Consider the following 26,139-nt stretch of genomic DNA (forward strand, 5'->3'; position numbering starts at 1 on the left):
CAGCCGCGCCCCGTGCGCCTCGCCAACGGCCGCAGCTCGCGCCGCAGCGGCACCGCCCTTCCCGCGCGGCGCGCGCCAAGCGCGGGCGGAGCGCTGGCGCGCTGTCCTCGTGCCACGGCCGCAGCTGCGCCTTTGCTGAGGGTTTTACAAAGGAGCAGTTCTGCACCTTGGTGAGTTTTGTCTGGCCGTCGAAACCGGGTTCGTTGTGGATGAAGTCGCCAAAGTCCTCAGAGTCTGGAAAAACACCTCCTCTTCTCTGAGGAGGAGTCTCAAGTAGCCAGCATTCGTGAGGTTAGAGCCACATCAAATGTGCTGCCGTGGCCTTTATTAAATGCATTACAAATACCATAGATAGTCTCGCTCTTTAGAGTATTAAACTGTCATCCTGACCGCTGTGAGCGTGCATGAAACCGGGAGAATGCTGTAGGTTGAGCTGGTAACTGCTTGCTTTCACTGTTGCTGACGCTGCAAAGGAGACTAACAATGGGTCTGAATTCAGATGTTGCACCAGTGTCCAGCATAACCTCCAGCAGGGCCAGGCCGAGCGAGCTGGGGTCTGGGAGACCCAGCTGCAGCCCTCCAGGACCTAAGGGGCTTGTAAGAAAGACCAGGACTGGCTTTTCCGTAGGGCCTGTTGTGCCAGGATAAGGGGGAGTGGTTTTAAACTGAAAGAGGGTCTATTTAAGGTAGATATAAGGAATAAATTGTTTACTGTGAGGGTGGTGAAACACTGGCACGAGCCGCCCAGAGAGATGGTAGATGCCCCATGACTGGAAACATTCCCGAGCTCCAGGCAACCTGGTCTAGTGGAAGGTGTCCCTGCTCATTGCAGGTGGGGTTTGACTCGGTGACCTTTAAAGGTCCCTTCCAACCCAAACTAGTCTGATTCTACGCTAACTCCACTGAGGCTTCATCTAGACATAGAGCTATTTTAGCATAGCCAAAAATGGCTTTTAAATGCACCTCACATAAAGCAATGCCAACTTTTATTTTGGACATTTCAAAACTATCGCTGTAAGCCAGGCCAAGTTTAACTTAATGACATATTAGGCTAGTTTTATACCTACTGTATCCAAGAGTTTGCACTGGTTTGAGCATATGTTTAGATGAAACACTTGAGTGGAAATGTCACACAAATGGAGATGTGATGAAAAGCAGCCATCCAATTATTGTACTTTCAAGGAGGAGGACTTCCCTGCTGTGGGAAGCTACATGCAAATGTAATTTTAAAAAGTAGGTGATGTCACTGCTGAGATTACTTTGAAAATCTTGCACAGAACACATTGATCTAGCCTTTAAAATGAGGATCGAGTTGCCAGTAAACCACCTTAGTACTGAATTTTAGATACAGCGCAGAAACATTAGAAAAGCCAGGAAACAGTCCATCTGTGTAAAACATATACTTGCTGATTTAATGTATGTTCTCTTATCACTCATGCCAAACACATTTACTGTCTTACATACACACCCTCTCTGCATTTTAAAACTAAAAATACTACGAAAATCCAGCAGGGGGCACATATTACATACTTTAATTTCAATTTAATCATACAATCTAGTAGTCGAAGTTATTCACGTAGATCGGACTCTTAATGCACAAAGCTGTAGGCTTTTCTAAAATTATGTCATAGCAACATCTCCACCTCCTTCTTCTTCTTAGAAGCAAACCACCGCAGTTACAATCACCTTACAGTCTTCCACTCCCCTGCTATTAAGTTTGCTGGCAAGTACCAGGTATTGATATAAAGATCAGCAGCATCCAAACCTCCTTGCTTTCTAACCTCACAAAGCGGGAAGCTAGTTGCGGCTGGGTAAGGAGGCCGATGTAATAAAACTCAGTAACCGCAGACTGTTAATTAAGTAAGCTATTCTTTAGTGCAACGCTGGGGTTGCACTGGGCATAGCTGCACCGGAAGTGCTCCAACAATCTGGCAAACCTTTAGAGATCATATACCACAAAGTTATATATATTCATAAGATTTCAGAGAACTCATGAGGGTTCCTGGAACTCAATATATGCAAATGTCTGGTCCACCTGTGCAGTCATCTTCCCCGGTGGTCTCTGAGTGGCCGGAAGGCTTGTAGTCTTCTTCACTGTGCATGCGATTGACCTTTACTTCTGTGCAAACTCAGTTCTGGGATCAGTAGACCATATCCTTCAAGGCTATTGTTGCCATTCCCTTAAAACTTTCTTATCTCTGTGGTCCTGTGTACGGGTTCTCAAGACTGAGTTGTCTTACCATGAGATTATCCTGGTCCCCCCGTTTTTTACAACCATCCAGAGCCTCTTTGTTGAACCAAGTACCTAAGGTACTCACAACATCTTCCTTGGTTTCAGGGCCTTAACCCTTTCAGTATCTTCACCACCACCTCTGAAGTGAGAAGACTTTAGAAAACCTGTACAAATAGCTTCTGGGTAGCTGTGAAAACAAGCTAAATTACAGGAAGGATGTAAACTTCCTCTGGTGAATTGGCAATAATTTTACTGTATAAAACTTCCTTTATTTAATTATTGGCTACTAGGCCTAAATTGGCCAAACACTTACCTATGTCTTTAGCACTCACATCACACAGGAAAATCATCCATGAACTGGGACTGTAAAGGACTGTGATGTATAAAGCCAGCATTGCCCCTCTTGTAGCTATGATAGCACCTGGCTCTGTTAGTTAATGAAAAGTATTCTGCTGTAAGAATATAAATATGCCTAAGCGGTGGACAGATGTCTTTATCGTGCTTACTGTAATCACTTCTCCAAAACACAAGCGCAGTGTGTCTACCCTTACAGTGTATCTGGTGAAGCAACAGGTGCACACTTACCCCTCAGAATTATGGTAATTCAAGACAAAGTAAAAAACTGAAGACGACAGCAGTCATATGACAAACACACACCCAACTTCCATCTACTTGCTTTAAAGCTGTGAGATGAGCAATACCAAGGATCCTGCTAGTTTGACCAAGTATCTTTCAGATACTTACATTAAGATGCGTATTTAGAAGTCTTTCATAATGTTTCCATGGTAGCGTAGCAACAGCCTGTCTACACTTCAAATTGAACTCGATGATCCAGACCTTCAGCAGTTAACTTGTACTTTACCATTTTCAACTTACCCCGTTTGGTGGTTTGTTTTGGTTTTTTCTGAGACTGCTAACAAAGTGGTTGCTTCATCCATGGTTTCTTAAGTGAACTTCACTAGAAAAGGAGGCTGAACTAAAATCTTATTCCAAATGCTACCAAACTTCTGTGCTTTTTTAAACTGAAATTCAGAGCACACAATATCATAACTAGCACAAAAAAATCTTCTAAGCAAAAGCTCTGGGTTCTTTTCACTGATTTTACTCTTTTATCTGTCACTTGATTCTAAAGAGCAGCAGTAAATCTGAAAAGCATTTGACATATTTTATTATAAATGTTCATCAATACAGAACCAAAGTAATCTTTATAAATATCTACAAAAAGCACAAATGCAGGTTAAAATTCTCTAGCATGAGCAGACAGCTCGCAGCTTTCAGTTTTTACTTTCTAAAAGCCCATTCTTAGGAAAGAAGTAATTTTAAAAGGCTTTTTTTAAAAAGCAGGCGCTTTTTAGTGGTTTTGTTTTTAACATTCACTGTGAAAACAAAGCTCTGTTGATTTATCAAAGAGAAAACCAGAAAGGGTGACACATGACCTTTTTGCCCAGCGAACCTGGAATAATCCCACCGTGTTGTGGTTTTAATGCTGATTTAACTGAAAATGGAAACTAGTCCAAGGCATTTCAAAAGTCCCAAACCTTTCATACTTCTCTGACATACCGCCTGTCCACCTCAGAGTCAGCATGAGGACCGAGCAAGCTGTAAAGACTTAATTCCTGTCCACACTGGAGATGGTCTCCCTAAGAGTCCAGGTCAAAGTGTGCTACAGTCTTGCATCTATTACAACTGTTCAGAGTATTTTGTACCTTCCTAGCTACCCCCTTTCCGGTAATACTAAGTCATGCAAACACACAATCTCATGTACAGAACAGCCCCAGCTGTTGCTGTTCTTCATGATCGAGAAACTAATCCTTGACCCCCAGTACGGGCTTTAAGCCTCTAAGTAAATCACTTTAAATTTGACCATTACAGACACACACTGTTGTGTAACATAGTAGTTATCTGTTGCCCCAGTCAGATAAGAGGCCATGTTCTCTTTCTGCTTTAAGAGAACAGAACAATGCCTGTTTGATGTGTCTGCCTGCACGCATGTATGAAGTTGGGCATTAGGGTTGGAGGAGAGGCAATATTGCCCTACTGGTCAAGTTCTCCAGGTTATTATTTGCTAACAGAATTTTCCTTGTCAGTCTGCTATTTCTTTTGTGCTACGCTCAGAAAAGGGGAATTGAAGGTGCTGTCTTCTGGAATTTTACCTGCATTATAAGAGGGAACATCTTCATAGCAGAGTTACCTGTCGCTACATAAAACTGTGTCCCCAGCCTAACAGAGGCAGAAGCAGCAAATAAGCTTCCTGTGTGATCTTCAAACACAAGAATATTAAAAATCCAACCTACTACTAGAACCAAAGTGACAGCATTTGACTTTCCCTATGGGTTTTTCTCGTGTTTTTCAAACCTGTTTCTGTATTACTGACATGCTGATGTGATCAACACTTCGGGGCACTGCTCAGCAACACTTCAGCCACGCAGCTGAATGTAAGCAAAGGGACAGTAAAAAAGCAAGAAATAACACTGCATTCCATTTGCAAAATGTCACTTTCCCCATGAGCATACCGTACTTGACCCTTCTGGCTGGAGAGGTTTTATTCAAAGCATCGCAGATGATTGTATAGAGACTGGACATAGGTAAAGACACACATGGGATCTGGCTTGTGACCCATCACCATCATATCATCCACTTCTATCAGACGGTCGCAGTGAGCCATTTTCCTGTAGTAATATTAAAACAGATAAAGCAAATCAAGAGTTAAGTCTGTGGCCTGTATCTACTTCCAAGATTCATTTGCTGCTCTGATTTGAGCAGCACTGAGGCATTTAAGAAATCCTGAGGTTTACCAGCAATATTTCATTTTACAGTGAGTCAAGCTCGGGTTGGAGATAGTTATTTTTGTGATCATGGAATATTCCTGTCCTTTCTCTCCCTTCCTCTATACTGGGATCTGATCCAAAGCCCTGTTTTGGATCAGGGTTTGGGTTTTTTTCCCACCGATTGCCATTCACATCCCTTGTATCTGTAGCATGTAGTCCAATCTCATGTTCCTCTGCCCAAGTCTCAGTAAGCAGGGCTGTGCGAGTTTGCGAATCATGAGTTATTATAAATGATGCTCCAAAAGAATGGAAAAAAATGAGAAGAGATGAGATGTGCCAACGAAGACCCATGTGGCTGTGGACTGTTTCTTCAGCACCCCCATATCTTCAAGGTGTGCGTGATCTCAGATGATCACATTGGAGAACTGGAGCCTGATAGATCTGGACCAGCAGAAAGGAATAGGTCTGCTGAGACCTAAGATGAAAAATCACAAGGGCAGGAAGCAGTTTGATCAGCAGCACTTGCATGCGAGTGAAGAGCAGCAACTGAGAGAATAGCCTTTTCTGGCACTAGATGAGAACAGCTAGTTTAAAGGCAATCAGAGCTATGAAGTAGTCATTTCTGTAGATACCTCTTACCTAACGTTTCTTACTGTTGTATGCATGCTGTCTTCTGTTCTCAGCTGTACTTACTCTTATACATAAAAACTGAGATAGAAAAACACTGCGACTTTCCTTTGAGAGTTGTAGGTAATTTTACTTTAGAGATCAGCTACCTAAAAGTGCCACAGAATCTCCTTCAACTCACTGACAAGCAACAACATACATATATATGTGTGTGTGTGTATAAAACCCTTGTAATTCCTAAATGACTTCCTTTGCTAGGGGCTGTAATAAGGAGAGCCAACATTACGCTAAGATTTTTCAAAGTTTTTCTGTGGAATGGCAAATCCAGTTCTGTAAGTTATTGCTTTAATGAAAGAAAAAAAAAAAAGTTCTGAAAGAACCCCAGAGCTTCAGCACGGTGGTACCAGTGTTTGAAGCTGTATCAGAAGCTGCAGGAAACTGCAGCCAGGTATTCCCACATCCTGTTAGTATTTGGAAAAAGCATACTAAACCCAGCTGCATACTACATGGAGTGTTCTTACAGTTACACAAGTCAAACAAAACAGCAAGTAAGAATCATATTGATACTGGGTCAAAAAAGTTACTATTTCTAGCTGACAAGTTCACACTCATAATGACTTTAACAAGTTATCATTTAATTGCCTTGTATGCTGCATCAAAAAGGATCAGGACAGTGTGACTGAGGGTATTAGCTCTGTCTGCTTTACAAAAAATGTGGTTACCAGGTTGAGAGATTGGGAAGCCTTAATCTAACTCTGCGTATGCTGAATTCAACCTTCATTCTTGTTTGGCCAAAGAAATGTACAGACAGAGGTGAACGCACCCACAAAACCCAATTCCAAAAGTTAATCTACTTGCTCCCTGCCGTTCAGGGGTCATGTTTTTTTCCATACAGACTGGATGGATATATTAACATGCCTCAAATTCAAACTGGGTATCAAGCAGGTAGGACTGGCTAAGAAACTACAAGTTGTATGTCCAGTTCCTATGGACTGTCAGTAAACAGTGGATGCCTTATATGCTCTATGAACTCACATTTCTTTTTTATGATTGATATCGGCAAATTCATTAAGAATAATTACTTCAAGAACAAAATTTAAAAAAAACAAAGACAAAAAACCCCCAAACACAGAAGTAGGGCTTTTTCCTCTTCAGTCCAAGCATAACTCAAGAGGCTGATTTATCATCTTTAGTGTGCCAGTGCTAAGGCTGGTGAGCATCACAGAGGTGCGAAAGCAGAATTCAAGTACTGCCTGAAGACTGTGAAAGATCTGAACATTGAACTCCAGTGAATTATCCTGTGCCTGGGGAAATGACCGGTGATTACAGACTGCCAAGTCTCCTGTTCTACGGATTCTCTACGCATACCTTTATTATCTTTTTTGGCATGACACGTAGTGATATAGGATCTACAAGAAGAATGATTATACTCTTCACTGCTCCCCAGCCACATTAGACTTAAACTGGAAGCACTTCGCAAAGATCTAAAGTGATACTCACTCAGCCATGGTGAAGGCCAGCTCAAAGTTCTGCTTGCGATTAGCTGGGTCGAGCTTATTATAATCAAAAGCCTCAGGAAAGAAAGAATGCACAAGAGCACAGAATGCCATCCCATCATTCCAGCTTGAGGAGAAGTTCTGGAGATCAATGTGCTGTCAAGATGAAAAACACACATGTTAATGCAGCACAGGGGAACAGGGAAGAGAGCTGCTTTTGCTCTCTGCAGTTTTCTGTCCTCTTGCGCTAACCAAAGCAACAGAGCACAGGCTTTATGTTTTTCTTCCCCACTCTGTATACCCATTACATTATTCATATTCTGAGAAAAAAAAGGCATGCTCAGCAATGAAAGCCTTTTGCCCAAAATGCCCAAATGCAAAGCAGACACACAGCCATGGTCCCTGATCCAAAACCTTGCTGCAAATACTGGGAAGAATGCTGTCAACATCAGCAAGCTCTGGAGCAGGCCCAACACACCAGCTCAGTATCTGCAGAAACTAAGGACACTGCTTATCCCTATGAAATATTTATAATTGAAGAACGGTTCATTTTGTGGCTGTGAGTAACACTAGATAAAAACTACACTTGCTTGCTTTGTTTTTCAGTAAGGCCCAATTCAATGCCTGTTTACACAGATAGGTAGAAATACAGGAAGAATAACACCTACTTCAAAACCCAGTTCTTAGAACAAATGCTTACTGTTACCAACTGCCACAGTGAAAAGAAACATAATTGGGCTCTTGTTTCATTCTTGCCTTCCCATCACACAAAAGTTCAAGCCCCAGCTTTTCTGGTAAGCAACTAACAGTAATTTTCAATAGTTCTGCTTATGTATACTATAAGAGTTCAACAATACAAATTTTACAGTAACGTTGAAAAACATATTACACGTGCACACGCACAAAAAAAACCCTAGAAAAAAATTTTTTTCACCTGGAAATTGCTTTGGTAATTGCAGTTTAAGGCAGGTAATATGACTAAAATCTGAAGTGCTGAATTCTTTTAGCTACACTGGTGTTACCTCATAGAAATTAGCTCACTAACACCGTGTAATTCAACTTCAACCACCTACTACAAATTCATGTGTCTAAGACCAGTAGAGAATACTTTGGCCTGCTGTGTAGCAGAAAGGCCATAGTCTCCATGTACTAGCAAAGTGTTTTTCAGATCCTTCCATATATAGTGAGAATGCAAAAGTCACAGCCTGCAACTAAGAAAAACAAAATGTATGGGTGTATACTGAAGTCTGTATCCATAGCACAAAAATGTAGGCTTTCAGACAAACACCAATGCGTTGCTTCGACAGACATACAAAATCTCAGTCATGCAATCCTTGATTGTCTTGAAGCGCTGCCCATGCAAGCCATGATATTTGCATTATCCGCACAAAACCTGATGACCTTGAAGAAGATAACTCATTGTCTAGCATGTTTTACATTCACTTTTAAGTATGCCTTGTTGGCAAATTCTCCGGAAAAAGAAAGCGCTGAAAGTGCTAGCATGTCTTCACCTTGTATCCTATGGTTTTTGAGCGACACCAGTCTAACAGAATTTGTTTAATGCTGCTAGCGCTGGCAACCCCAAAACTCTGCGACCTCTTCAGCTTAGGTCTGGATTCTCCTTTTCCTCTGGAAAATTTAACAGAGACCAGATTAAATTACATTCTAGAAAAACTTAAACCTACTTGTCAGCAACATCTATGCAACCTTGCCCAGGTCAGCCCCTGTACAGGTGATATTTGAGAAACACGTTGTTGAAACTTCAACTTGTTGGCCCTGCAAGAAAAACTCATTTTCATTTCACTAAAGCCTAGGATTCCAAGCCCTCTTCTATTTAAATCATACCCCCATCATGGTGCATAAAGAACAGTCCAGGCCTTTGGTCCTTCATGAATAGCAACAGAAAGTCACTATATTCCCAGTCTCTTATAGTGATGGAGAAGGCAGCTTTCACAGCATTCTTCCCTGATAAAAGGCACCTGCTTCTTCAGCTAAACAACTCCAAAGCCAGAGGAATCTGTAGCTACAAATTTTCAGGGCTCAGTCTGCAAAGTCAGTGAAGCTATACATGACCTCAATATTGTCCCTTAGCTCAAAATCCTACATTGAGAGAGTCCTCCCACCCAGCTGTCTCTGGCTTGTCCTCTGCTGGCAATAACTGACCTACTAGTTTCCCATTAACAAACCCAGTTTGGAGACAAGGGGTATGACGTACTTCCCACCATCCTGTTCGAATTTCTCAAGAAGTGCCTTCCTGGCCAGTGTTCCTGTAGTCCGTGGGAGCGTCTGAGACCGCACCAGTTCTCGCCTCCTTTCAACTCGGCGATGTACAGTGGGAGGAGAGGAGTGAGAGCTGGGGGTCACATCACAGTGACTGTCAGTGGCACTGGAAAAACATAACATGAAAAGTATGTGGTTAAACAGAAAAGTAGCTCTCTGCAGTGCCTGGAGTCCGCATAAAGGTCCCACTGTTGCATACTCCAAACCTCCAGATCATCTGTTTCAAGAGGACCTGTATGAGTCAAAAGCAATTTAAGTAAAAGTCAAAATTTTATTGACAACAGCACTTAAGTATAGAAGAGTCTAAGGTACTTTTACAAATGAAATATAGCTGGACACGTCACGAATGCTTCATAGCACTGAGCATAAGAACAACTAAAGACCTTTAAGAAAAAAGAAAAAAAGAAAAAATAAACAAGTTGTGGCCAAACAGGAGCACTAAATCCCTTTAATTTCCAGCTTTGGGGTTCCTGAAGGGTAAAATGGAACTTTAGGAGTTCCTGAGCTCATGTCAGTGTTGCTTCACTGATCACAGGCTGGTAATATGATTGAGAAATATAGGATTTGTCCTGGTTTCGGCTGAGATGGAGTTGATTTTCTTAGTATCTAGTACAGTGCTGTGATTTGGCTTTAACGTGTGTTTATTTGAGCCATAAACCACTTCGTCAGCATTAATGATGCAAGCCACTTGGAAATGTCGCCTGTGACAGAGATGGGAAAACTGAGGCAAAGAGCAATGACATCAGTATTACACATTCATTTCTGGTACAGATGTAGGTCAGATCCGAGAGCAAGTTCTCTAGGCTGCTTAGTGTATCATGATTCAAATACTGAAATGCTGATGTTGGAACTAATTCAGAAGAAATGTAATGCCAAATTTGGGATACTTTTCAAGGCAGATGCAAGCCCAATTTAAGATATTTAAATCAGCTGCCCTCCCGTTTTCCTTGATGGATATTTTGCATGCTGAGGATGCCTCGATATACCTACCGGTAGTAATTGTGATACCATGTAATCCTACACTAAGCAACCGTGACTCTGAGTTAATCAAGAACGTGTAGTAGTCCTCAGCAAGGCATTTATCTCCAAACTAAACTCTTGGCTAGCCAAATTAAGGATATCTGACAGCAGTCATATGTTGGTTCCCAAAAATAAACCCAAAGTACAAATTCAACACAGCTGAGTATTTTTTAAAAGTGATTCTAAAGTACTTGACAACTTGCTCCTCCTAACAAAAATCTACCGCTGGCACTGAGAGTTTTACTAACACCATAACAATGCAGAAACCCACAATTAGGTCTGCTTTAAACTGCTCTGCAGATGATTTTTATCCCTTCCCATCTCAGTTCCACTATAGCCCTCAGGAAAGTTCACAACCTTTAACAGGCTTAAAATACTGCACCTGGGACCCATCTGTTCTTCTGTGGCCTGGAGGGGCAGCCTGAAGAAGCCCCCCACCTCCCCCAAAAAAAAGAGGAACAAAAAGTGCTAAGGCTATCCAATGCCATGATCACGGGTGAGACGCTTATTTATACAGTCTACCAGACATCTTGTGAAAAGAAAGGCATGAGGATCAACCAAGATATGGCCCTGCTACAAGAACCAGAGGCACAAAAGAGCAAGTCAGGCCAGGGGTTTAAGGGGAATGAATGGTCCTGAAGCTAGACATAGAGGATCTTACATGTGGCACGTTGCTGATTTCATGTGAGAAGTATGATCAATAGAGAACCTGCTGTGTCAGCTACAGGTACAGCTAGAAATGAGGACCTGTACAACCTGAGACCATTCAGGGTATGTATTCAAGCACTACCATGTTGAACAGAAATAACTACATATGGTACATCACTAGGACGGTTTTAGTACAGGTAGTGTGATTATTCTAGTAGTTACTGGCTGTTATTCCCTGAAAGCAGAAGTGTGATTAAGAGGAATATGCCCATTTGCACGTTGTTGGACATAGTACATCCATTAAATGTATTACCGAGGTTAATGTAACATAATAGGGCAAGTAGATTAATGTACAATTATACATCCAGTGCTTAAAGTACAGCATCTGTTCTCCAAGCCAGCAGAACACCTGTCCTTTGAGACTATACTGACCACAACAGCCTAAGAAAATGTCAATAAAAATGCGTACCTTTCACTCATTTTGGTTCCACTACTCATTCCATAGCTCACAGTTGAGACAGACTTAGTGACAGAAGTGGCATTCTCTGTATAAAAGCAGGAAAGACAAGATGCGTCAGGGCAGAAACTTCGTTTATCTCCTTTCCTCAGTATGTTTTCAAACCATTTCCTGACAGATAGCCACACACTGATTTTTACTCACCATAGCAAAATGCTGCAGGCCTCTGTTCTAACTTCCAGTATGAGCTAACAAGCTGGGAAGGGATTTTCCCAGGGGTTCAATCCCACTGCAAAATTGCTGCACTGCAGCAAGGGTGGTGTAAACATAGCAGAAAAGGCTGTAGGAGCATGCCTTTGGTAAAATTGCATTGGGAAGGCTGGAAAATTTCAGGGCCTTGTGCAGACCTCAGAGGAGGGCACACTGCCACAGACATTTCAGTGAAAGGAAGAAATGGTGCTACACCTCAGCTTGCAGCAGTCATTCTGGCAGATGTAAGGAGACTTGGGAAGTCTGCCATGACTGAGAGCATAATTTAAAGTACCTAATTTCCACTAAGAAACATTACGGTTCATAAAGAAGAACAGACTCCAAAAGTTGCAAAGGTGGCTTAAAACCAACTTTGCATCTTCCTCCCCCCACCCCTGAGGTTCTACCTTTCGTGCTTTGCCTCTTAAGAACCCAGCTCTGGACTCCAGCTATCCTCTGTAAATGCAGAACAATAGTGTGTTAAAACTGGGCAGGCCACTCAAGCCAAAACTTGGTGCATAAGCCAGCAGCTCATTTACTGAAGGCTCCTTCTATACACAAAGAAAAACTGGCATCTTTGTAACAAAATCACTGTCCAAATCACTCTCTGAAAATGCTGAACTCTCCCCACTGCTTATAGAAAGGATCCAGACCAACTAGACTTCTCACTTGAAACACCATGGTAAATGCCAGCATGCAGATGTGACAACTTTGGGACCACAAACAACTGCCAGATATTTGTGCAAATCTCAGAGGTTTTAAGCTGAGGAGGAGTGTGATCACTGTTCTGGATGAGCTACATCTTTGCTAAACTGACACTTAAGACCATTGTGAAATGTCAGTACGTTGTGTAGACAGTAACAGCATGGTGACATCAAAGTACTATTGGATAGAGCTCAATTAATCTATTCTGACTGAAATCAAAAATCCTTAAGGCATTTTGTCCTTTGACACATTCATATGTGAAGACTACTTGTTGCTATTTGGCTCAAAAGAATTTGCTTCAAAATCCATAGGGTGGGCCCACCACTTTCCAACTGCCATTACCTTGCGTTCAGTCCCAGTTTTCACTTGGGCAGTTGAAATCTTCACCACTCAATCTGTTCTGCCACACTTCTCTGGCACCTATTGTTTCCACTGCAGAGACTGCCTACTCAGTACAGATGTTTACCACTGTGTAAATAAGGATAAGCACCCCTCACTTTGAAGTGACTGAGAATCTGATATAGCAGAACAAGTATCCATGCTACCCGGGAAACTGAATCTGCGTGAAGTCTTGTTAGCAATATTAATATTACCACGTACCTACCAATCGGAACTACATGCTCAGATCTGAATCCCCCAGACATGAAGCACGGAATCCCTCTCCATTTGTGTTGCATAAGGACATGCTGATAGGAACACTCACCTCCAGTGGCAGATGAACCCATTGTTCTCATCGTACTTGAATTCCAGGTCTTCACTGAAACAGCAGAAAAAAATACAACAGAAGGCTATGCTACATTCTTAGCATTATTCTTTCAGCTTTTATCTGATTAATCTGCAACCAATGTCTCTTGATAGCAATTCTATCCGGTCTCTCTCTTTAATTTCTGACCCATACATATTATCTAATCTGTAAGTGTCACTATCACTAAATGTCTACGAAATACAGCTCAAAGATTAATGACTTGAGTATGAATGAGACTGATTTTTCAGTTAGACTTAATTTAAATATAGGTAAGAATCTGCAATCACTCTTGACTTGTGTATATGTGTCAGTCTGCTGTTGGCCATTCCTTCCTCCAAATGACTGTGGAACCCATTAGCCAAGTACCTGCCTAACTTCTCAAGGGGCCTAAGGGTCTCAAAGCACTAAAAGCTTCTGCAAATCTCATTAAAATAGCTGGCCACATTCAGTAACAGTGCTAGAAGATAGGCTACACTATGAACTCAACTATATTAGGCAGTAAAAGTTCTCAGCAGATGATACATTATAGCCTAAAACTCCACCTAGGACCCACAACAGTCTAAATCACAGTGTCCGAGAGAAACGATTTTAGGGATGGACCAGTGGGGTAGGGGGAAGGATATCTGGAACAGACCGGGGAGAGCAGGGGCAGGTATATATATGTATACACCATGGTATATGTAGACATAGAAGAAGGTTTCATAATTGACACTAGGTCTGTCCCAGGGCAATCCCCATAGCACCAGTTTCTTCAAGTAAAGAAATAGGACACAGCTTCAGCAAACAAATTATTTTTGTCTCTGTTACCTGACTGGTTGGAAGTTTTCACTGCCATCACATTTTTGCTCTTGCTTTGTCCCAGCAGGCCAGCAGATGCATTAGTTGTTCCTGTTGAACAGGTGGTCTCTCCTGAAAACTTCTCTGATGTCCTGGTTACTGCAGTAACAGGAAGGTGTGGCATCTGTAAGGTGACTGCAGGGGCATGAGCTTCAGGAGAAGAGTCTGACGCATGAAGAGAGGTCAGTTCATGGTAGACTTTTGCCTGACCTAGTGAATAAAAGGAAAAGGAGAGAGGAAGTAAATTTAGTTGCAGATTTGCAACAAAGTTACAAAACAATTTGCATGCAACAACTTTATTTTCCAAGCCATTGGCATTGTTCCATCTAGTTCTCCATGTGGCACATTATACCATTTCCAGCATGCTGCAGGAACAACCCTAGTGTAAGTGATCATACCTGTCCTACATGAATCTCAGCAAGAACAACTTCTTCATATCACCAACCCACTAGCACCTGCATTTGGTAACCTCCTCCTCTTCCTCTGTGCAGCCCCCGCCCCCAATCTCCTGCCACGGGTAGGAAGCAGCATTCTTGTTTTGTTTGTGGTGTTATGAAACACCATGTGCCTCAGTTCTCTCTAAAATGGAGACAGTAAGTCCTTCCTCTACTGAAGGATGATGGAAGCAGACAGGTAATTTGCAAAATGTTTTAGGATGCAAGGCTACAATGGCATCTAGAATAGCAGGCCTTATTATCACTACTGCTACAAGATAACATGACAGCAATAGTCTCTAATTTATGAAATGCCATAGTGCATGCTTAACAATAAAGTTTGAAAGTTAAACTCCTAATTAGGAAATAAATTACAACGGTATCAGTGCCACAGTACAGTATCCATGCTAAAACCACAGAAGACGCTAATGCTTCCAATGTGTGACAGCTGCTCTAAGGTTGCCAGGATCAGGTGTTTTACAAGTAGTACTACTTCTTATGCCCTGTTCCTACCTGATGAAGACTGATGCCCATTTTCAATGATGGAAGAACTAAAAACTCTTCTAAACTCAGGTTTGTGGCGGTCATCCAGGTCTACGCTCTGTCAGAACACACAACAGACAGGAGAGTTAATTTCAAACAGCAGCAAAAGTTAGAAGAACATCCAGAAACTCCTGCCAAGAACAGGTCTTCCTTGTGCTAGCGACCACAAGACAAGAAGGGAACAATCATCTACTCTCAAGAGCCAACCTGCAAACTGAGCACTGGCAATGCAGGACTTGTAGCAATCTTCACATACTTGCCCTCAGACCCCATGCACCTAGGAGGGGAGGGGTCTTCCACTTTTGCCAGATGAAGGTATCACCATCTGCTGCGAAGGCAATAAACAGAAGACTCTGCACAATAGTGGCGAGAGTGATTGAGATTCCATAAAATACTTAATGCTCTGTAGGTTTTTTTGTTTGCTGCAGAAAAAATGACATTCAGATAATGTATTGTAAAAGCATTATGTAAAGTAAGTATGATCCTGGAACTTTAGAGCTGCATTATAATCTGCAACTTCTGTAAGGATAGGGCTTTTTTTCTGAGAAAAGTACCATTTTTTCCCATAATGTTTGCCAATATTATTCCAGAAAACTCAGCCAAGGATTTTTTTGTTGTTGTTGTTGGTCTGGAGGGGTGGGAATGTGTGTGCATGCACATGTGCAAAAAATCACAAGGAACTATGAGATTTTTGGCTGCAGAAACTAAAGAAAGGAGAAACTGCTTCACAGACACATGATTACTTCAATTAAAAAAATGTAGATTCCAAGAAGCAGTATATGCAAGAAGTAGAGTTAAATTCCCCAACACAAAGTCCATGAAAAAGTTTTAACTGATGCTAGACAGGTATTGAACTACAGACTGGCCACCAATGTTATGAATAAATAAAGGAAAAAAATCTGTCATGTCCCATTATGAACATAATCCAAAATACTTATAAACTCAACCCAAGCAAGTTTTGGTTTGGCTTGGTGTTTTTTGGTGTTTCTCTTCTTTTTTTTTTCCTTTCTTCAGAAAGACTGACTGAAGATAGATCCTGGAGAAGATTTCATACTGCAGGTAAGTATAAAAAAACCAGCACATAACAGAAAAGGAAAGAGGCAGGCTGTATACATGTAACAACTTAGTTTGTCTGCTTTTCATACACAGGAAATATGGAGCAAACTGGTGGTTTGATTTTACTTATTTATGACATAGCTTCATCATAAATTATTACAATATTTATTGGGTGGAAAAATGTATCTTATGTAAAATACAGAAACCACGTGATCAAGATAAATCAACAGAAACAGTTTCTGGGAACTTGTCTGCTTTTTACATGTACCTGTTTACGCTCATCCAAACTTAATTAAGAACACCAGACAACAACGTTAATGCACCTTCGAGATTTTTTAAAAAGTGTTTAATCTTGTTAAGTGTTGCAGACCACAGACTGTTTTAATATCCATTACATGAGACACTAGAACTGTCACTACCTCAAGTACAAATCCCAGTCAACCCTGAAAACTATGGTCTGAGATCTTGCTGAGAATTTGTTAACTACTATTAGATTACAGTTAAGGCAGCCTAAACCAAATTTTGTCACCAAGTTGTGGGCCTAGATTCTGATCCTCCTAGATATTTAAGGGTCAGCCTCCAACTGACTTCAACGGCACACAGATTTACATAGTAGAGCTACGTAAGAGCTACATGCCTACACCACTAAAGCTGAGGAAAATCCTTCTCTTGACTTTAAGGTTGGGCCCTACATTCTCAGACCACAATCGGTGTCCAGGCTCTTCAAGACTACAGCATAATTTGGAGAAACCACTGAAGTGTGGTAAAACCCCATTAACTTGACTTCAGGATGGGAACCTACTGCCTTGTAAGCAAGTGTCTTACAAAGAAATATTACAATAAAACACAGAGAGGAACAGCAGCAAGACATTGAGATACTGTGAACTGTCTTTAAGGCTCAATTTGGATGGTGCATTTTATTATATTGGGTTGTATACTATTTTTTTAGCCTGGGGTCAGATTCTCATGTCAATTTTTTCTGTGCCAGAGGCGAGGAGAAGAGATAGGATCACCTGGATAAGATTTTCAAACAAAACAATACAAAGTTCAGAGGAGGATTGAAGACTTCCTGAATATGTGGAAGAGGTACTTTCAAGAAAAGACTTGTAAAGGTTTCTAGCCAGGTGGTTTCATTTAACTCCTCTGCCTAGTTTCTACGTCAATGATCTTTCTGAGGTTATATATGCACTTACATGCTCTGCTAGATGAGAGTGCAGAGGCTACATGATGAGCCAAGACACTCCTTAGTCTTTTTACCACTACCATGCATGAGACACTTGGTTTGGTTTTGTCTGTTCGTGTTTTTTAAAAAAAAACCACCACCACCACCACCACTCAAGGAACCAACCATGCATACCGCCTGTTTTAGCACAGCGTTGCTTATGGCCCCCTATTTCCACTGATGCCCAGCAAAGGCCTCAGGTGCACCTAAGAGAGCTGGGAGTTAGAATGTCCATTCCACAACTCGGTTAGCCTGCCTTAAGGTAAGTTGCAAGTCCTATAAATCAAATCTGTAATGAAGTTCAGTATATCAATGCAAACAAGGAGAACGTTTGCTTCATTTTAATTTTCCTCTATCCTATTTAAAAAGAAAGGAAAGTAAACTAGATTGGGGAAGTTGGGATGTTCAAAACTTCTGTTTCCCAGCATCTAAAACTTTCTAACAAGCAAAAGCACTACGATTCAGCTACCTGGGCCCCACAATTTCTGTGGGATCTCTCCCATTCATAGGCTTCATTACAGACAGGTTTTCAGAAGAGATCACATCCAACAAAGCCACGCTCCTTAGACAGTTGCTCAGCTCAGGCCCTAAAGGAGTAATTAGTTCCTTTGCAAAGCCAGTCTGCAAACTGTTTTCAACACACCACTGAAACAACTTCTTTAAAATAACATTTGTCTCTCCTGGTAATTAAAAATATTTTTCATTTTTACACTACCTGCTATCCCTGCAGCGAATGCTTCCATATGCACACAGTCTGACTTTACTGCCACTAAACTGGATCTGTGTCATTGTATCCCTACCTTTTAATCTGTGAAAATTAAATTATTTTGAAACTCTTACATCCGTCAAGAAGGTGGTACTATGCATGAGTAAATTCAGTTATCAGTAGGTGCCAGGATTAACTTGAGAAAAGTACATCAAATATTAATTATACAAACCGTGCAGAATCAGGGGTTCAGAACTTTTATTTCTGTATTTAATGTAATTGACATCCTAGTCAACAATTATTGCCTATATCCAGAACTGAAATGTAAAGAACAGCTAGTGCAGCTCCCTAGAATGTACCCGTGCATACAGTTCGAACTGTTTAGCCACTCGTGTCAGCCATTATGACCGGAATGTCTTGAATGCCTATGTAGACTGTAAACATGAGTCTACTTTATAAGCTGGGGACAGGGAGCAGAACAGTCAAATGACGTGGTCATTGCAAAGATCACGTAGCACCTACAGTGGCTTCCTAATGCAGTGACAGATGCTGCATTCATTTATTTTATGCTAACCCAATTACCACAATTTGGGTAACAGTGCTGGGGAAGAAACTGATACCGGGCTGGAGGATGGGGAAGACCCATGTGTTGATTTAACACTGGGAGAATCTAGGATCAGATTCTACCATGTACTTAATAGTGTCAGGCTGCAGTACTTTAAAATCCACTTTGTTTGGAGATGCCAAGCTCCTGGACAAACGCATGTGTAATGGTAATTCCTCTGTCAATGCTGTCTACATAGACGGTAAATAGCAGAGTGACAGGTACCTGTATCTATGCTTAATGAGAAGTACTCATCTGTACAACTCGCAGAACAACACAATGACAAACCGGTGAAGCTGAAGAAAAGAAAGTTAACACTAATATACTCAGGCTTCTTTGTAAAACTAGTATCTCTGTAACTCAGAAGTTTCCACGTAATACAGGGCAATAACACTTCCCATAGCTGTAGGGCTGCTGGAATTCCTCCTTCACTGCAAAGAAGTTAGACCTTGGAGATGCATAACTGGAAGCTGCTATAAAACAGGCAAATATTGTAACCCAGGAGTGAAAAATCCCACACATTCAGAAAAAGTAAGAACCAGATCATGAGATTAGAATCACAGACAAATGAGATTCCTCTCTCTCAAATGAGAGCTCTCACTCATCCAAGTCTTCCATAAAAGCACCAATTATTAAAAGGGTCATGATAAAAATAATTGGATCTAGAAATGCTGTTTATCTGTGAGAGGTACCTCCCTCTCTTATTACATATGTCAGATGAAATCAATGCTTCACTTTGGTGAACAGCAAAATCACCGACTTCCACAAGCCAAGATTTGACACTGTTCCTTGCATGTAAAAGGATCATCCAAAAACCACAAATGGAGAATGATGAAAGGTGTGAGGAAATGCAAACAAGGCTGCTAGGCACCAGCAAGAAGTGCACCACATTTAATTCTTCTACTAGAAAGCCACTGTCCATCAGATAACAGAAGTATTCTCTATCTGTAACTGACCCTGCAGCTTGAAGAAGCAGCCTTGAATGCCATGAGCGTATTAGGAAAGCTTTTGCACATAGGAGTAATCTCTGAAGTAAAACAGTAGAAGCACTTCTGCAGAACCTTTTTTGAAGCAAGGCTGTATAAAAATGGACAACAGGGAACAATTCTACCACGGCAGCTTCAGCAGGTGCCCACAGCTATGTCACAGTGAATTAAACCAAAACAAACAGCAACAACAAAAATAATCTAGATAAAGATCAAGGCAACCCTGGCGTGTCACCATGCCAAAAGGACACTTGCAGGAAGTGTAAGAGAACAATAAGGAAGAAATGGAACCATTGGACTTCCTTTATAAAATACAGGAATTGAGAAGGTTTAGAATCATAGTATGTAATATCAGGTGACTGCGGGATCACTTAATCTTCCTGCCTGTATATCCCAGGTCATTACGTCTTATGCAGTTGCTCCCATGCTGACCGACTGCTGGGTTCCATGGTAACCACAGAGAGATATCAGTGGGTAACATTTGTTTAGATCTTCCCGGGGGGTCACAGCCAGCTATTTGTCTCTCTGCTGCTTGGACCACTGCAGGCAGGTTCTCTGCAGCAGTCTGTCCACATTGTAAAAAAACTCTTCTGACAGTATAAAAACAGAACACCCTTACAGTGTTTTTAGTCCTCCCTGTTCACAAAGGCATCATACTCAACAGCAAACACTACAGAAAGATCATAGGTGATAAAGCTCCTGCCAAAATGTAAGATCTGATCAACAAAAAAGGTCAAAACTCTTCCTTTTCAACAATCACAGACAGGTAGGAAAGACCTCAGTGACTGCAAAGGATGACAAACAGCAACAAACAGTTCAGTGAGGGATAAATCCTCAGCAGTGCAGCTATGGCTCCAGCATCCTGCTTTAAAATTAATTCTTCAAACATACCCTATTTTCCACCTTTGCAAAAGCAGCTCTCAGATTCTGGCCTGGTTAGAGCACCAAATTAAAAGTTTGGCATCAAAATACCAGAAAGACTCGCCTCCAAATCACAGTGGCTAATGGCTGTTTAAAATTCCACCTAAATCAGCACTTGAGACTCTTGTATACCAGATTTCAAGGACAGCATTGCAGAGATTCCCTGAAAATTAGAATTAAAAGGAGATTTGCATACTTACTTCTGAACTATGCCTGGAACACCCTGGCTTCACTTTTTTCAATCAAATTACCTTGAAAAATAATCTAGCAATATTAGACAATAATGGTTCAGATACTGAAGATGCTCAGAATCTCCAATATCCAGCCTACAAAAGATAGTCTTAACTCTTATCCCAAGTATGTTGCTAGAAATGTTGAAGGCAACAGCCTTTTATGGGGATAAATGCTGCATCAACCACACAGTAAAAAGGAATTAAACCAATAATTTTTTTTCCAGAGCAAAGGAGCACATCTCGATCTGCTACCATTTCCACATCAGTATTATTTGTTCCTCATATTTCACGCTTATGGAAGCATTTACTAAGGCTAGAAGTGTCACCAGGTACTCGTTTATCTGAAAACATACGCTATCGTTTATGGTACTCTGTTTCAAGTGTTCTAGTCACATAACCAGAAATTGCAAGCAACTGAGGGAACACTTTCTCCATTACAGAGAATCTGGGTGACCGACATAGCAACCAAGGCTTGCTCTTTAGCCATTTGAGCACAGCCACATCAGAGCCTTACTTAGAAAATCATGTTTTCACCATATGCATTTGGTGCGTGTAGCTCTAGCCGCATCCCCTGTGATTCTCAGTAGTGAAATTCCTTCTCAGTCAGCTATACTAACTTGGGAAGTTGTCCAGCCTTCCGGGGAAAATTGCTGGGAGGGCACTGAAGAACTAGCAGCACTTGTGTGATCTTCCCTGAATCCTCAAAGCAAAGCAGGAAAGTTCCAATGGAAACAAAAGTTCATTCTGTGCTTTAACGCAGACCGACACATAAGGCTGAATATTGCCATAACCTCGACTCAAAACTTTTCACAGACCGTTAAGCACACACTACAGTGTAGGCAGTAGTGATGGAGCAGGTGAGGTGGTGTGAAGGACCACAGCCCCTTGCCCCTCCCATGTTGCTCAGCTCAGCTGTTCCTTGCAATACGAAAGAGCGCAGATGGCTCCATGGAACAAAAAGGAACAGATGTGAAAGTTGGGTGTATGCTGCTTACCTTTGACACGGGGGAGGAAAAGGCAGCAGTTGCCATGACTGTATTGGAATAATGCATCAAGCAGCAGCTTTACCTTTTTTCTTGCCCAGCTGCGGGGAGCCTATTCTTGAGTCAGTAGGAATGAAAAGGGCTGGAATGCAGTACAGACTCTGCTCATTCCCACCAATTTAGCTTTGAGTGAATTTCATTTCCAAGCTTTTATTTTCCACCCCCAAAACCTATAGACCACAGACCAGCTTTTCATGCTCCAGCAGTCTTAAAGACCCCTTAAGACATGGCTCAACCAAGATTATATGAAGCAGGCTGTCACCTCTGGAAGCCAAGAAATTTTATGTGACTGAATCACGGTGTACTGTCTGGCAGCCACCTCCTGGTGTCAAGGACTGCACAAGAGCTCTCAACTCTTTCCACAGAGCTCAATGCACAGAAAAAGGACTACACAAAATATGTCAGTGCCAGATGAGATTCCTACTAACAGGTTTCCATGCAATGAATTACAAGGCTCCACCATGCAGCAGAAAAGAGTTTCATCGCCGGGAGGAACGTGCATGTTTAGGTCATGGAGACTGTACTTGCGTACAAGTACAGTTGTTTTTGGTTTGGTTTTTTTTTTGTACAAGTACAAAAAACTAAGCTTGAGTGAGGCCCAGCTGTCGGGACGAGCTGCAGCAGCGCATGACAGTGTTGTGCAGCAAAACTGTCTCACTGCAGGGTGCCAAGTCGCTGTCTTAGGAAAACATGCTACTGCCTGCTGTATGCTGAGCTGTTCTCTACAAGTTTGGCAACCAGCAAACAACATTGCTGGCACACAGATCCCCCTGAATCGAGTCCAGAAAGGATACGCAGATATTTACACACATATGTATGTCGATAGCTGAGGCTGCCTCAGCTTCTCTTCTTACTTCTAACCACACTGAACTGACAAGTTGCTGCCGCTCTAACCAGGGTCCTAGTTTGAGCACGCAGTGCCACGGTCTGGAGTGTCAGGACCAAGACCATTTCTCAGAGAGCCTCCCAAAAGCCCGTTTACCCTGCACTGCAGAAACAGCCCAGCGTCCCCAAGCGCTTGCAGAACCTGGCAACACCCGCAAAACACCCGCTCATGCACCCTCTCTGCCCTCCCTCCCACCGCCAGAACTTACTTGGCTCCGGCCAGCGACCGCTAGCTTGGTACGGTTGGAGAACCTGCCGCCGGTGGGACCCTTCCCCGGGGAGCCGGGCCCCGCGGCTGGGGGGCTCCCCGCCGCCTCGTCCACCCACTCCTGCGGCAACCCCGCCGAGCGGCCGAGGGCCTCCACCTGCCGAGCCAGGCGCTCCAGCTGCGCCCGCAGGCGCCGGTTCTCCTGCTGCAGCTCAGAGACGGTGTCCGCCAGGGGACTGGCGAGGCGCAGCACCTCCTCCACCTGCCGGCCCACCCCCTGCTTGAACACCTGCATGTCCACGTGGATCTCCCGCACGGCGCCCCGCAGCGCGTCCTCGTAGCGCCCCAGCGCCTCGCAGACGCTCTGCGCCTCCGGGCTGCGCCGGCCCTCGACCTCGCCGGCCATGGCGCCCGCGGAGCGCGGCCCGGCAGGCGGGGGTGGGGGGGGAGCTCGGGAGCCGCTGGCGGCGGACGCCCGGCCTTCTCCCCTCCCGCCGCCGCCTCTCCGCCCCTCCGCGGGCGCCCTCTGCCTCCCGGCGGCCCTAAGCCCGGCCCCCTCGCCGGCCGGCCCCCGCCGCTGCCGGGCCAGGACGCCCCGCTCCCGCGGAGGAAAAGCCCGGCGGGGGGCGCCTCGGCAGCGCCCGGTGCCCCGCTCAGCGTCTGCGCCTTCAAAAGGGGAGATGTAATTTCAGGAGGCAACGGTGGGAAGCGGGTGGGAGAAGGGGCGGGGGGGCACACCGGCTCGCTCACAGCTGCCCGAGAGGGCCGCACGGTGGGCTGCGGGTGGGGCCGCGGGCGCCGTACGGCCCGAGCCAGGCAGCGGCGCCGGGAAGGGCGAAAGGGAGGGGAAGGGGTGGGGGATGAGGGTCGGGGAGAGACTGAGCGAGGAGAGGCAGGGTGAGTATCTGAGAATGACAGGCTATATTCCTTGTGTATGTAAACACATGACAACAGAGAAATGGCAATGCAGACAAATAGCGTTGGTCTGCGACCTCAACGCTGCTACACTGTATCTCAAAAAGGCCATCATATACAGTGTGAAGAGCAGAGTCATTCACCCAGATGCTAAGCATAGTCTGCATGGGGCCCGGTAAACATGTCCACCACTGTCACAGATATGCAAGGTTACATGGGTTTTACTCTGGGCACCACTATTACAGCTAAGATGCTTCTCTGCCTTTCACTTCTCCAAGCAACTTGGCACAGCGGCATCATTTTCCATTGGCTTTGGTAGGGCTCACCATTAAATGACAGTAGCAGTTGTTAGGAGGCTCAGCTCACCCTGAAGTTCAGGATAATTGAGCAGCTTCTCATCAGGCACATTTAACATTCTTTCCAGGCCAGCTCAGTTCATGGGAGGTAGCATCCTACAAACTACCACAGTATCCTTACACTCAGAGCTTCCAGTTATTTCCAGTACTGAAGAAGGCTACTTCCTTCTTGACCAGGCGATTTAAAGTTCTGCATGCAGAACAGGTAAGTATCTGCTTGCATGGTACCCTCTAAATTCCTGAAGTGTCTAGTTTGCATATGGCATAGCCTGTTTCATGAGTACCACTGGTACATGATGTCCTGATGCTGTCTTCAAAAGAACAGTTCCCAGAGTAAGTCATCGTGCCAGTCTGTGTCAACTGGATCCTGCAGTGAGACCCAAAAGGGCAAAAATCATATAGTGCTGCTTTTCCATATTAGATCTTATTTTTCAAAAGCAATGCTCAAAACTTAAGAAATAATGCCAGCAGGGCAGCTGTTCCTGCCTTGGGGGGGGTGTGTGTATAAAAAGAATAAAAATCAAAGAGATCATTTTCTTCCAGCAAGGCAGTAGGAGACAACGGCTGTATTCTCTGACAGCTACCTACTGGTGGGGAACATTTTATCTGTGAGAATGCTGCTTTCAGCAAGGTGTCAGGGAACAATGCTGTCATCACCCCCAGTCACACATGTCGTCCGTATCTCTTTCTACCTTTTATTCTTACATAGTTACTTGCACCCTTTATCTGGCTGGAGCAGGAACCATTTATCTCCTGTGGTACACTACTTCCCAGGGTGAGTTTGCCTGTCTCTCTCCCTTTTCCCTTTCTCCCTTCCCCCCCTCTTCTACAGATTGAAAACCATACCTTAAATTCTGTAAAGTAAGCAAAGGCCTTGTTTTCTGCCATCAGAAAAGTCTAAAGGGCTTGCTGTGACAGATGCTGGACAGTCCTGGTACTGGAAACCTCTGTTCTGCTGCCAGTCAAAATTCTACTTGCAACGAGACTAAGACAGTATCTCTCCACCAACAACCTCTGCTGCCACCGCCAAAAGAGCAGCGAGAACTTCGCAGCATCCTCAGGGTCTCAGTACTCAAAGCAGCAAAAGAGTAAAGAAGTGAGAATAGAAGCTAAAATGAAGCACGAAAGAGCAGGCAGTAGGATGAGGAATGTTGTGTGACATGTGGTGTTGTGTAAGCACCTGGAGTTTCAGTACACATGGGTCTATCCCATCGACACTCCATTTACTGTTAAACTGGACTGTGAGAATAAATTTAGTGTTGCCCACAGATGCTCAACCACTTCTCATACAGCACCTTTTCCGCTTGGCAAGGAAGCGCTATTTTTAACTGAAAGCTGAAGGTAAAGCTGTTTTTGTTTTTTTCTGCATGGACTAACAGGTCAGTCTGTGTTGCCTCCCTTTGGTGAGAAAACTCCTCAGAGCATTTCTGAGTCATTGTTTTTCTGCCATTGCTGGGGCAGAGCAGAAGCAGAGTGGCTGACTTCAAAGAGAAGTCAGTTGAGGGCTCCTACCTCTGCAACATTAATTACTTGAATTTTGCAGATACAGACATTTTACCTTAGCAAACAGTGGCCTGACAAGGACTGGAGAAGTTCAGACAAGAGCTAGCATGTATCCAATTTCCACAGAATCTGCCATCTTCCTGCAAACAGATGACCTTCAAACACAGCCAGGTGGCAAGCACATGGGAACACCTGAAAGCTTCAGAAAAACATAGCAGGCTTTTTATCCCAGCAGGCATCTGCTCATCCTCTTACTGACTCTCCATTTCCCAGTGGCCGTCCTTTGGAGAAGACTCCCATAGAAAGGCTTACTGCATGAAAGTTTATTGTTTAAGTCCAGAGAAAGTCTGTGATAAATTCCATCCTTTCTGGCCATCTCTGAACGTCTCTATGGGTATGCACTTCACACTGACAAGTAAGAGGTTACTGCTGTGCAATGGCAGTTTGTTCACAGGCCAG

At 43.3% G+C, this 26,139-nt stretch overlaps 1 protein-coding gene across 1 annotated transcript; it reads right to left on the reverse strand.

Annotated features, from left to right (window-relative positions):
• Window positions 1-3,384: 3,384 nt before the first annotated feature.
• SMTNL2 (smoothelin like 2) lies at window positions 3,385-23,423 on the reverse strand. The gene is made up of 9 exons (XM_040579044.1): window positions 22,908-23,423; window positions 15,013-15,100; window positions 14,036-14,275; window positions 13,187-13,240; window positions 11,542-11,617; window positions 9,340-9,510; window positions 8,636-8,753; window positions 7,129-7,280; window positions 3,385-4,902 (listed from the first exon to the last, which is right to left on the reverse strand). The coding sequence occupies exons 1-9, from the start codon at window positions 23,310-23,312 to the stop codon at window positions 4,776-4,778; spliced, it is 1,431 nt and encodes a 476-aa protein (XP_040434978.1). The 5' UTR covers window positions 23,313-23,423; the 3' UTR covers window positions 3,385-4,775.
• Window positions 23,424-26,139: the final 2,716 nt, after the last annotated feature.

Source organism: Falco naumanni, chromosome 1 (assembly GCF_017639655.2).
Source record: "Falco naumanni isolate bFalNau1 chromosome 1, bFalNau1.pat, whole genome shotgun sequence".
NCBI lineage: Eukaryota > Metazoa > Chordata > Aves > Falconiformes > Falconidae > Falco > Falco naumanni.